We start from the raw sequence: 12009 nt of genomic DNA, 5'->3' as shown, positions 1-12009 counted from the left end.
AGCATTTACCTTACTGACCTCAAGAATATGTATTTGGATAAACATTTTTGGACGTTTGCATATAACAAAGTTAAAAGTCTACACATCTGTTCTTAGCCATATTGAAGATGTAATTCACTGGTTAATAGTCTTGCAACAGCGACCTTCTTGTCATGTCTGTTACCACAATATATATTTACAGTAAAGGTCAAAATACGCTGCTATATTCGGGGTGAATATTTAATCATCAGAACTTTTATCACCTACGTTACATACAGATAAAAATATCTTATTAATGATACTGGATAAAGTTAGTTTGTTGCCTTTGTCTGATAAGAATGTTTTGGGTTTATAATGTAGCACTTTGAAAATGTTAAATAAAAGACCAAAAGTTAAGATACATTCCTAGGTTATAAAACATAAATGAATAAATAAAACAACGTAATATAACAGGTTTTCTTACAGGTATTGACTTCACTAGAGATACTGTATATTACAAAGTGGACCAAAAGATATATATCACAATTATCTAAAATGTTACGTGTTGTTGCCACACACTTTATTCATGAGGACCCTCAAGCCACGAGTCAAGAGAACACGCAGAACGTAGCACACGGTGAATATAAGTTCTACTAGTGTGATGAAAGAGGCACCCATGAACAGCCCCATCTGCCCGCCAAGGTCACCTGGAAGGACAAGAGAAATGTCCACTACGTATAAGCATGTGAGGTGAGGAAAGGTCTAGAACAACGTAGTAGTGAGAAAACTCATGATAACCTTTGGTTGAGATATATGGTGACAGGACTACGTACGTAAAGCAGAAATGTAAGTGTGAAAATTATCTCATGAAAGCGTTATATCTAAATCAACTTTTAGAAGTATATGAATAAGTAATGAAACATGGATATCTTAATGAAAAGCAAGACTGCGTTTGAGCGATACATACTGAACCATGTGATGAAAGTTGGGATGCGTTCGTAGTATTCCGTGAAGCCCAGCTCGGTGTAATATATGTTCACCATGGAGAGAGTTATGCTGTGAGAATACATAAATAAGATTTTTAATTATAGTGTTTAATCGTTGTAGAGAAAGTAGAAAATGTTATTAGAATACAGAATACACAGTATGGATGAAACAGCCCTTTACATTTGTAAATTCAAAACATGATGTTTCGATTTTAGAGAGAGAGAGAGAGTGTGGGTGCGTGTGCGTGCGTGCGTGCGTGCGTGCGTGCGTGCGTGTGTGTGTGTGTGTGTGTGTGTGTGTGTGTGTGTGTGTGTGTGAGTAGCAATGCAAGAGTCAGAAAGTAAAACTTACTTTGGAGGAAGCAGTCTGTTGTCAATGATGCTTTGTACGCCACTCTCCATGAGAGTTGTGTAACTTAATTGCTGGTTAATGGTTGTAGTGAAGCACAACTTTCCAAAATCTGTAAGAAAAATAAGACCATGAAGTTATTCCCGATGTTTCTCCTCTTTTGTTCGTTCTTGTTATTATCATTGTTGTTTGTACTATTATTGCTGGTTATAATTATTATCATTATTATTATCACTATTATTATTATTATTATTATTATTATTACCGTTATTATCATCATCATTATTATTGTCATTATCATATTCCTACTCCTCTCCTTCCCTATTCTATTTCTTAATTAATTCTTCTCTTCGTCTCCTCTATTTTGTTTTCCCTTGCATCCTACCTCCACCCAGCTGGCTCAAATGATTCTGAACACAGTCCATCATCTCGTCATTTATTTTGCTTTGGTAGAGCGTTATCTCAGGCATGCAAGCACCTGGAAATTGTTTGGCTGTTGTTAAAAGGTGTGTGAGAGTTATTATAGAAGATATGACTATACATTATATATATATATATATATATATATATATATATATATATATATTATATATATATATATATATATATATATATATATATATATATATATTGCATGTGGGACCTCTCTCAAACTTTCATATAAATGCTCACATATATCTTCTTGGAATGTTGATTTTAGAGGAGACAAGAAGGATGGGAGCGGAAGGGGTTAGAAAGGAGAGAGAGAGTGAAGGGGGACGAGAAAAAGAAATATGGAGGGAGAGGGAAGAGGAAGAGAGAGAGAGAGAGAGGAAGAGCGAGGGAGGTAGGGAGAGAGAGAAATATGGAGAGGGAGGGGGAAGAGGAAGAGAGAGAGAGAGAGAGAGAGTGTGTGTGTGTGTGTGTGTGTGTGTGTGTGTGTGTGTGTGTGTGTGTGTGTGTGTGTGTGTGAGTGAGTGAGTGAGTGAGTGAGTGAGTGAGTGAGTGAGTGAGTGGGCGAGCCTTAAAAAAACACCCACTCATTTAACAACCATAAACGAATGAAGACCCTGTCAAATTACATTTTACGAAAAAAAAACATCACTCACTAGTCGTATCATTAGCGAACATGAACGGGAGGAACGAGCAGTTGAAGTAATAGTTAAGGCAGTCTCGATAGAGCAACGAGAAGTACTGGTTGCTCCCCGTGTAGGCTCGCTCCTCCTCACTCATGGCCCAGAATTTTTCCTCGCTCACACAACGAGGTCGCGGGTTGGGCAGAAGCCAGGCGTCCAGGTACACCTCTGTGTGGTCGATCTGAGAAAATAAAAACGTGTGTTCGCGTGAGAGAGGTTGTGTGAAGGCGAAATCGTACGTAAGATGGGCATTGTGAGTTGGATTCGCCGAAGCTCTGAAAATCTGTCCTTGTTGAACAGGCGTTAGGTGTTTTGAATGATATATACATATTTATTAAATATTGATAAGATTACTTTTCATTCTTTTCTGCATGCGAGAATCTGGGGGTTCCTCTCCCTCTCTCACACCTCTTAATCCTCTTTCATCTTCAGACCTTCCCACCCCGAGAATCTGGGGTTCCTCTCCCTCTCTCACACTTCTTAATCCTCTTTCACCCTTAGGAGACCTTCCCGCCCCGTCCTTACGTTAGTGACGTCCAGAGCAACGGAGGCGGCGGTGTTGGGCGCGATCCGGACGGCCTGGATGTTGGCGGCGACGGCGGGCGAGCTGGCGAAGTTGGAGAGCGAGACGTGGATCCCCGCCTCGGCCAAGGACGTCGTCGACACCACGTTGTAGTCGTATTCTGCAATGTGCGGTCTCGTTATTATTGTTGTTATGTAATCATACATCCTTGCGTCTTTTTTCGTGAGATTTTTTCGATAGTTTGAAGAGATACGTTCACTGTTTCTATTAGACTACCTTATTATGATTGGTATTTCATTGGGTATGGAATTGACAAAAGTATGTGTGAGTAAAACCGAATCTCCAATCGTAGGAATAGACTTTGTGCTTCTAATGCATTGATTACAACTGTCTCGAAAGAGAATATGACCGAAATATTAGTCTCATAAAATCAAAAGAGGAGAAACAATGAAATGAGGCACTAAAAGCGATACGACACAGTTTCTCTCTGTCCAGTTTTCTTTGCCTTCCCTAACTTATTCGGATTACCCGGAAACTTATTTCGAGACCATCGCTGTAATTTCCACCGGCAAAAATGCTATATGCCAAGAGAGAAGAAAGTGAGAGAGAGCACCTACCCATATACTCGCGAAGTGCGACATCGAAGAGAATCCTGTAGCCGCCAACCAGGCCCGCGATGGTCTGGTTGAGTCTCAAGCCATTCTGGTTAAGTGTGGTGAAGCAGACGCCTAGTGTGGTGATGGTCGGCCTCAACACCGTCTGGCAGCACTCGGAACTACAGCAGAGGATAAATAGTATAAATTTAACGAACTGACAAGGGGAAAAAACGCGTAGATGAGCGTGCCGGGCCTATACTTTTTGCACTACCTGTGACTTCGCTTCACAGAACGAATATTTAGAAGTTTTTCCTTAAAAAAAGCCATTAACACTGCACAAAGGATGAAATGTGAAAACACCAAAGATGTAGATATAAATATTCGAAATAAGCCAAGAATAAACATACTAACAATAACGTTGTTTTATCCACTCCAAGATTCTTTGGGTTTAGTTTCCTTTATTCTAATTAAACTAAGAAACACTTACCTACTCATACTCTCAGACGCCGAGTAGCATCCTTTCACCAGTTCCTCGCATCTGATAATTGAGCATGTGAAAAGAGGAAAAATTATCACCGTAACCATTTTCATCATCAATATCAACATCAAGACGATACAGTATATACAAAGTGGCTTCATTCTACATAACTACGTTGGGAACAATTAAATACCGATATATTTATACATTTAGTATATGTTTCTTCTACCGGGCAGTAGGTCGCAGAGATCTTTGTCTTCATTAGTAGTGCCAGTTGGACGGGTATTTTTATTAAATATGAGAAAGATGAACCATATTCATATTGACAAATGTGGAAAAGGTATGAATGAGACTGGATATCTCCCCAATACACGAGATGTATTTGACCGGTTTCGATTACGTCTTCGTCAGAAATAGAAATGTATTTCTGAGGAAGACGTAATCGAAACCCGGCAAATACATCTCGTGTATTGTGAAGATATCCAGTCTCATTCATACCTTTTCTACAAATATATTAGAAAATATGAGATGGGAAGAGATAAGAAGGATGGGGACAAATGAATTCATGACTCAAATAAACAGCAAAACATGAGAATTAAATATGAAAAAGAAGGCCAAGTGATGATCCCCCACCCCTGACTGAAGATTCAAAATACCTTTTCAAACCAGGTTGCCTTGCTATTAAAAATTCAAAACTTTTTCGAAAGGACCTCCACCCATTAACATACAAGAACACTGGACTCTTACAAGGAAGAACCACTACCAGCGACTCACCCTGGGGAAAGCATTGTTATGAGTTCCTCGAGGGTGACTTTGTGGACTTCCAGGTACTCCCGAAGTTCTTCTCTTAACAATATTATCCTTTTGGGGTCACGACTCAACACGGGGCTGATGACCTCTGTTCCGCGGACGGCCAGGAGGAGGTAGGATGCCAGGGTCTTGCTCACGTTGTACTCTGTGGGGAAGGGAGCGAGGTGTGTATTAGCTGGCCGTGGGTTATGCTGTGTCAGGTGTTGCAAGTAGGAAAAATATGAATATGGTTTATATTGCAGTGGACGCACGAACACATACAGGCTTAGACAAACACATGTATATCTATATATATGTGTATGTATATGAATGCACACATACAAACACACACAAACACACGCACGCACGCACACGTACGCACACGTACGCACACACATACACACACATACACACACACACACACACACACACACACACACACACACACACACACACACACACGCGCGCGCGCGCGCGCGCGCTCACACACTCACACTCACTCACTCACTCACTCGCACACACTCACACTCTCACTCACTCACTCACTCACTCACTCGCACACACACACACACGCCACACATAGATCCCAAAAAAGCCTGAAACAAAATCACTGTTCGAGCGAAAAGCGACCTTACGCTCCATCTTGCTCTTCCAGAACCCCGACAGAGTGCAGACGGTCACGTCGGGAAGGCGGATCCCCGTGCTCTGGTTGTTCCTGTAGGTCACCTCCGTGTAGGGGCGCTTGGTCACGAAGGCGGCGTAGGTGGCGTCGTAACCCACTGAGAGCAAGGCCCCGAGACTGCACAGGAGGAGCAGAGGAAAAACAAATGCGGTCAAATTAAAAAGTAGAAACGTAAAAGTGACAAAATGTTTAAAAAGTAAAAAAAAAGTCGCCATTGGCAAAATAAAATAACCAGTAAAAATAAAAGAATATGATATAACCATGGAAGAATATGATGATAAGAGTAACAGTGAAAATAGAAAAGACTGTCACGAGTGGCTCCCACCTGACGAAAGTGACGACGACCCAGAAAATCCTCATAATTATGTGTATGTCCTTTTCTACCACGTGACTGAAGCCGTGGGCTGTCGTCTTCTGACAGAACTCTCTGAAATCGTGATAGGTATCGCAGTTAGTGTACTTGCTAAAATGGGAATCAATAAATCTCTCTCTCTCTCTCTCTCTCTCTCTCTCTCTCTCTCTCTCTCTCTCTCTCTCTCTCTCTCTCTCTCTCTCTCTCTCTCTCTCTCTCTCTCTGTACGTGCGTGCATATGCGTGTGCGTGCTATTTAAGTGGTCAATTAAATCAGTAAATATGGACTATTCATTAACTTGAGTCTTGAATGTGATTTGCAGTAAATCAAAAAACTAAATAATTAAATAAATAATAACTGTATCCAGAGTGCAAAGACTAAGCCGCACACAAAATTCAGCAACGTCACACTAACCTAAGCGTCTCCCTGGCGCCCTTTGTCAGTCCCGAAGCTTGAACCATCAGCTTCTCGCGGGTCTCCGTAAGCTTGGTCAGTGTGATTTTTCTTTGGAGGACCTTTTCTGGCTTTTCATTTTCTTGCGTCAGCTTCAGCTTGGAGTCGTCGTGTTTGATGGCAGGTCTGCTCGTCACCTTCGTATCTTGTGGTGTTTGAGGGACGATTTGGTTGCTGTTTGGTTGAGATTTCGTGTTTTCTTTCAAGTTGGTTGGGCTCAAGACGATGCCACAGTCGAGATTTGTGTTGCTGAGGATTGAGGCGTTTCTATCGTCGCTGCTCGAAGGGTACATCATCTCGTACGACGGCGGGTCCTCGTCGAAAGCCAACCGATCCTGAACACATAAACCGGCATTTCTCGCGAAGCTACGGGTCGCATCTCGACTGTCTCTGGCCTCGCGTTCTGGCGGAAGTCCCACTTCTTCTGTTTCTCTCTCGTCAGCCATGGCTCCGGCCGTTTCACGCAGTTCGATATGGAAGTCCAAAATGCCGCAACATCGGTAAGGTAAGCCTACAAGTCACAGCACATGAAGCACAAACCAGCAGCCGTCGCCAGAGTAGCGTTTGTGCGTCTCTTTCCTATATTCATCGCAGGGAAAATGCGCCACACCATCCCTCCGTCCACAACAAAATAGAGCCGAGTCTCCTTATATAGCCTTGATAACATCAACAGCGTATGACGTCACGATTTTTTCCTGTTTTTGAGTATGCTTTGCTGGCTTGTTCCGGGTTGCGGTTTTTGCACATGTCTATTTCATTGTGAAAAAGGAACTTGAGTTTCAGTCTGAATCCTTATTACCGAAATTAAATAGCATTACTAAAAAATATGTTAATATACGTCCTTCAATGCCAAATCAGTGTCACTTCATTGCCAAAATGAACACCGGGTTTTGGATTGAACCTTATTAATCATTATTCTCTTGAAGTGAAGCCCCCCCCCCAACAAAAAAAGGCGAAATAATACCCAATAACACTCCTTACATCATGTGGCATGTGTGTTTACCTCTCAGCGAGACACGCGCGATCATACCTCATAAAACCCGGTCTCATAAACTCATAAATATGACCAACAACTCGGAACCTTTGTTGTCGGATATAGTTCGTAAGGAACTTTGGAAGAGAGAGAGAGAGGGGGGGTGGGGGCAGACTGACAGACAAATAAATAAATAATCTTTGTATATTGAAAGTACTCTCTAATTAAAAATAAAATATAATCAGGGATTGTTCCGTATCTCCTGAAAATAGTCGTTTTTTTAACAATATTCACACAAAGATAATAATAGCATCGGTTTATAAAGTACCGGAGTGGTGGAAAGATTGGAGGGGGGGGGGGGGATGGGGTCAAAAGAAGGCGACAGGATGGTATTAAGGATTAATCAATCACTTTCTTAATATAAAACTAATAAATAAATTGGTTTCTTAGATTGGGTTTTAATTGTGAAGTACTTATTTGTGATTAATCTTGTTTTCAATTTGAAGCATACCATTATGAAAAGTGTTTGCAAATGTATTTAAGAGAGCGGGCGCTAGGAATCAAATTAGAAGCTAAGGGGCCGTTAGGAATCCACCTGGACGCCAAGGGGGCGCTACGAATCGTCTTGGAAGCCAAGGAATCCACATGTAAGCCTAGGGGGCGCTAAGAATCCACTTGGAAGCATAGGGGCGCTACCAATCCATCTGGACGCCAAGGGGGCGCTAAGGATCCACCTGGAAGCCAAGGGGGCGCTAAGAATCCACCTGGAAGCCAAGGAAATCACTTGGAAGCAAAGGGGGCGCTAAGGATCCACCTGGAAGCCAAGGAAATCACTTGGAAGCCAAGGGGGCGCTAAGAATCCACCTGGAAGCCAAGGAAATCACTTGGAAGCCAAGGGGGCGCTAAGAATCCACCTGGAAGCCAAGGAAATCACTTGGAAGCCAAGGGGGCGCTAAGAATCCACCTGGAAGCCAAGGAAATCACTTGGAAGCCAAGGGGGCGCTAAGAATCCACCTGGAAGCCAAGGAAATCACTTGGAAGCCAAGGGGGTGCTAAGGATCCACCTGGAAGCCAAGGAAATCACTTGGAAGCCAAGGGGGCGCTAAGAATCCACCTGGAAGCCAAGGAAATCACTTGGAAGCCAAGGGGGCGCTAAGAATCCACCTGGAAGCCAAGGAAATCACTTGGAAGCCAAGGGGGCGCTAAGGATCCACCTGGAAGCCAAGGAAATCACTTGGAAGCCAAGGGGGCGCTAAGAATCCACCTGGAAGCCAAGGAAATCACTTGGAAGCAAAGGGGGCGCTAAGGATCTACCTGGAAGCCAAGGAAATCACTTGGAAGCCAAGGGGGCGCTAAGAATCCACCTGGAAGCCAAGGAAATCACTTGGAAGCCAAGGGGGCGCTAAGGATCCACCTGGAAGCCAAGGAAATCACTTGGAAGCCAAAGGGGCGCTAAGAATCCACCTGGAAGCCAAGGAAATCACTTGGAAGCCAAGGGGGTGCTAAGAATCCACCTGGAAGCCAAGGAAATCACTTGGAAGCCAAGGGGGCGCTAAGAATCCACCTGGAAGCCAAGGAAATCACTTGGAAGCCAAGGGGGCGCTAAGGATCCACCTGGAAGCCAAGGAAATCACTTGGAAGCCAAAGGGGCGCTAAGAATCCACCTGGAAGCCAAGGAAATCACTTGGAAGCAAAGGGGGTGCTAAGAATCCACCTGGAAGCCAAGGAAATCACTTGGAAGCCAAGGGGGCGCTAAGGATCCACCTGGAAGCCAAGGAAATCACTTGGAAGCAAAGGGGGCGCTAAGAATCCACCTGGAAGCCAAGGAAATCACTTGGAAGCAAAGGGGGCGCTAAGAATCCACCTGGAAGCCAAGGAAATCACTTGGAAGCCAAGGGGGCGCTAAGGATCCACCTGGAAGCCAAGGAAATCACTTGGAAGCCAAGGGGGCGCTAAGAATCCACCTGGAAGCCAAGGAAATCACTTGGAAGCCAAGGGGGCGCTAAGGATTCACCTGGAAGCCAAGGAAATCACATAGAAGCCAAGGGGGCGCTAAGAATCCACCTGGAAGCCAAGGAAATCACTTGGAAGCCAAGGGGGCGCTAAGAATCCACCTGGAAGCCAAGGAAATCACTTGGAAGCCAAGGGGGCGCTAAGAATCCACCTGGAAGCCAAGGGGGCGCTAAGAATCCACCTGGAAGCCAAGGAAATCACTTGGAAGCCAAGGGGGCGCTAAGAATCCACCTGGAAGCCAAGGAAATCACTTGGAAGCCAAGGGGGCGCTAAGGATCCACCTGGAAGCCAAGGAAATCACTTGGAAGCCAAGGGGGCGCTAAGAATCCACCTGGAAGCCAAGGAAATCACTTGGAAGCAAAGGGGGCGCTAAGAATCCACCTGGAAGCCAAGGAAATCACTTGGAAGCCAAGGGGGCGCTAAGGATTCACCTGGAAGCCAAGGAAATCACTTGGAAGCCAAGGGGGCGCTAAGAATCCACCTGGAAGCCAAGGAAATCACTTGGAAGCCAAGGGGGCGCTAAGAATCCACCTGGAAGCCAAGGGGGCGCTAGGAATCCACCTGAAGTTCAAGAGATTGCTGGAAATCCACGTGAAAGTCAAGGGGGTGTAAGAAATCCTCCAGGAATAGTTTGGGATCATGTTATTTGCGTTATCATAATTATACGTTACAGTTGCTCCTCAAATGCCACAATGCAGAGAAATACACTTTATTCTCAAAACAAAAGCGAAACTAAATCAAACCATCTAATAATCAAAATTAACTACAATATGATGTGCGGACATCGGCAGACCAGTCTATCGCCCACTTATCGCGAGCTCAGCATGTTTATGGCTCCAGGGCGGGCGATGAGGTGCGTGATGACCTTGCGGTGAGATAACGGTGGCGGGTGATCTAAATAACAGGCGGCCGACGTGTATGTCTAGGTGTTCACGAGCGCTATGATACGCTGCGGCGGCCGGGTGGGGAATGGCGGGTGCAGTTCATGTCATTCGTGTGAAGTCTGTTTTGTTTTTTTCTCTCCGTTTTCTTTCATTGGATTGTTTGTTTTCCTTTTTTTCTCTCCGTTTTCTTTCTTTGGATTGTTTTTTCCCTGTGTGTTTTCTTTCTTTTCTGTTTTACTCTTTGTTTCAATTGTTGTTTTTCTCGTGTGATTATTTTGTTTCAGTTGGACTAGAGGAAAGAGGTTAATTGGGACTTTTAAAAAATCGTGTTAAAGTACTGACTGGACAAATACTAACATTTGCTGCTAGATAAAAAGACCGGTGACCTGTTTTAAAAAACTTCGTAACACCAAGTTCCCTCAGCCCAATAGGCAAAAACATCAACAAATATAACTCTTTTCCAACGTTTCTATGACCACAACAAACCCAGGTATGGAAGAACTATCTAGCCTTCGATTTTCAGGGATGATGCAACCGTGGAATTTAGCTAGATGCGTTAGAAATATGATTTCCGAAAGTACAGACACAGATACGTAGACATTTCCAAATCTTATCAAAGGGAAGATGACAACAACCCGATTAAAAAAATATTGGGAGTGAAGCGGCTTGTCTGTGTTTATATCGGGGTTGGGTTATTATGCTGTGGTTTGGATAGTTGTGGTACTGGTACCTCTTTTTGGCACTGGCACACGTTATTTCCAAGCTGTTTTTATAACTTATCAAAACGTTTGAAGTACTATATATAGTTCGTCTGTTTTACGTCATCATGCAAGATAAAGAGAGGAAGATTTTTATCATTTATTGTTACCGATGGAACCCCAGGTGGAGAGATAAATAAAATAAAGCCATTAAAAATTAGATAGATTAAATAATAAACGATGTGCATCTGACGCAATGGGATTAACTGATCAAGATTTGCTCGAGTGCAGTCATAAATTGTATGACAAAATAGCGGTATCAACAAAATGGTTGTTTAAGTTAACAAAGCTTAAACTTAGGTCACCAACGAAACACTTGAAGGAGAGATGAATCATCGAATTCCATCTGATTTAATTTGTGCAAACACACACACACACACACACACACACACACACACACACACACACACACACACACACACACACACACACACACACACACACACACACACACACACACACACCCGTGTGTAAATATATACATACATGTATACACATACACACGTGTGTGTACATTATATGTATGTATGTATATATATATATATATATATATATATATATATATATATATATATACGTGTCTGTGTGTATGTGTGTATGTGTGTGTGTGTGTGTGTGTGTGTATGTGTGTATGTGTGTGTGTGTGTGTGTGTGTGTGTGTATGTGTGTGTGTGTGTGTGTATGTATGTGTGTGCATATATATCCTCTAGCGGCGGCGCTAAAGGGGAAGACTGCCTCCCTGTGGTGTGTGTGGGTCTTTATTGGTTTATTAATTTATTTATCTCTTTATTTATTTAGATTCGACCATCCAGATTTACTTTAATTACTAATATTAGTGACATGTCTCAGACAGGACAAAAAATTACAAGATGACGAGCCTCAGCAATGGACGTGCCTCCCACTTTTGACCAGTTCTCAGGGGTTGTGCACTCCGCCAGTCTGCCCTGGAGAATGTCAGTGTGGACGGCGATCCAGTCTGTATAAGTGTAGGAAGGTCTTAAGTTGGGGGAGGGGGGGGCAAAGTAGGTTCCTCCAAAAAAATAGTCGGGGGTCCTAGAGGTTGCAGGCCCCTTCCGGGCATAATTTGACAGAATGGTTAG

General features: G+C 43.3%; 1 protein-coding gene and 1 long non-coding RNA gene across 2 annotated transcripts in view; one reads left to right on the top strand and one right to left on the bottom strand.

Annotated features, from left to right (window-relative positions):
- The window catches only part of LOC138866727 (uncharacterized), a 15152-nt gene extending 12119 nt beyond the window's left edge, over positions 1 to 3033 (top strand). Inside the window, exon 3 of the long non-coding RNA XR_011399652.1 lies at positions 2910 to 3033. This is a non-coding gene — a long non-coding RNA (uncharacterized lncRNA). The remainder of the gene's footprint in view (positions 1 to 2909) is intronic.
- Positions 206 to 7175, bottom strand: LOC113801138 (acid-sensing ion channel 2). Its single transcript, XM_027351955.2, has 12 exons — positions 6243 to 7175; positions 5802 to 5903; positions 5430 to 5593; positions 4780 to 4960; positions 4015 to 4065; positions 3549 to 3706; positions 2934 to 3091; positions 2382 to 2589; positions 1679 to 1771; positions 1297 to 1405; positions 926 to 1014; positions 206 to 665 (listed from the first exon to the last, which is right to left on the bottom strand). The coding sequence occupies exons 1-12, from the start codon at positions 6725 to 6727 to the stop codon at positions 517 to 519; spliced, it is 1947 nt and encodes a 648-aa protein (XP_027207756.2). The 5' UTR covers positions 6728 to 7175; the 3' UTR covers positions 206 to 516.
- Positions 7176 to 12009: the final 4834 nt, after the last annotated feature.

This window comes from Penaeus vannamei, chromosome 26 (assembly GCF_042767895.1).
Source record: "Penaeus vannamei isolate JL-2024 chromosome 26, ASM4276789v1, whole genome shotgun sequence".
Lineage (NCBI taxonomy): Eukaryota > Metazoa > Arthropoda > Malacostraca > Decapoda > Penaeidae > Penaeus > Penaeus vannamei.
This window is presented reverse-complemented; position numbering and strand designations above follow the sequence as displayed.

Excerpts from the sequence above, each read along its gene's own strand:
- LOC113801138 (XM_027351955.2), bottom strand. The coding sequence starts at position 6,727 with ATGGCTGACGAGAGAGAAACAGAAGAAGTGGGACTTCCGCCAGAACGC. Across the intron at positions 4,961-5,429 it reads CTGGAAGAGCAAGATGGAGC|AGTACAACGTGAGCAAGACC; the intron begins GTAAGGTCGCTT and ends CCTTCCCCACAG. Across the intron at positions 1,406-1,678 it reads TTTGAGCCAGCTGGGTGGAG|ATTTTGGAAAGTTGTGCTTC; the intron begins GTAGGATGCAAG and ends TTTTTCTTACAG.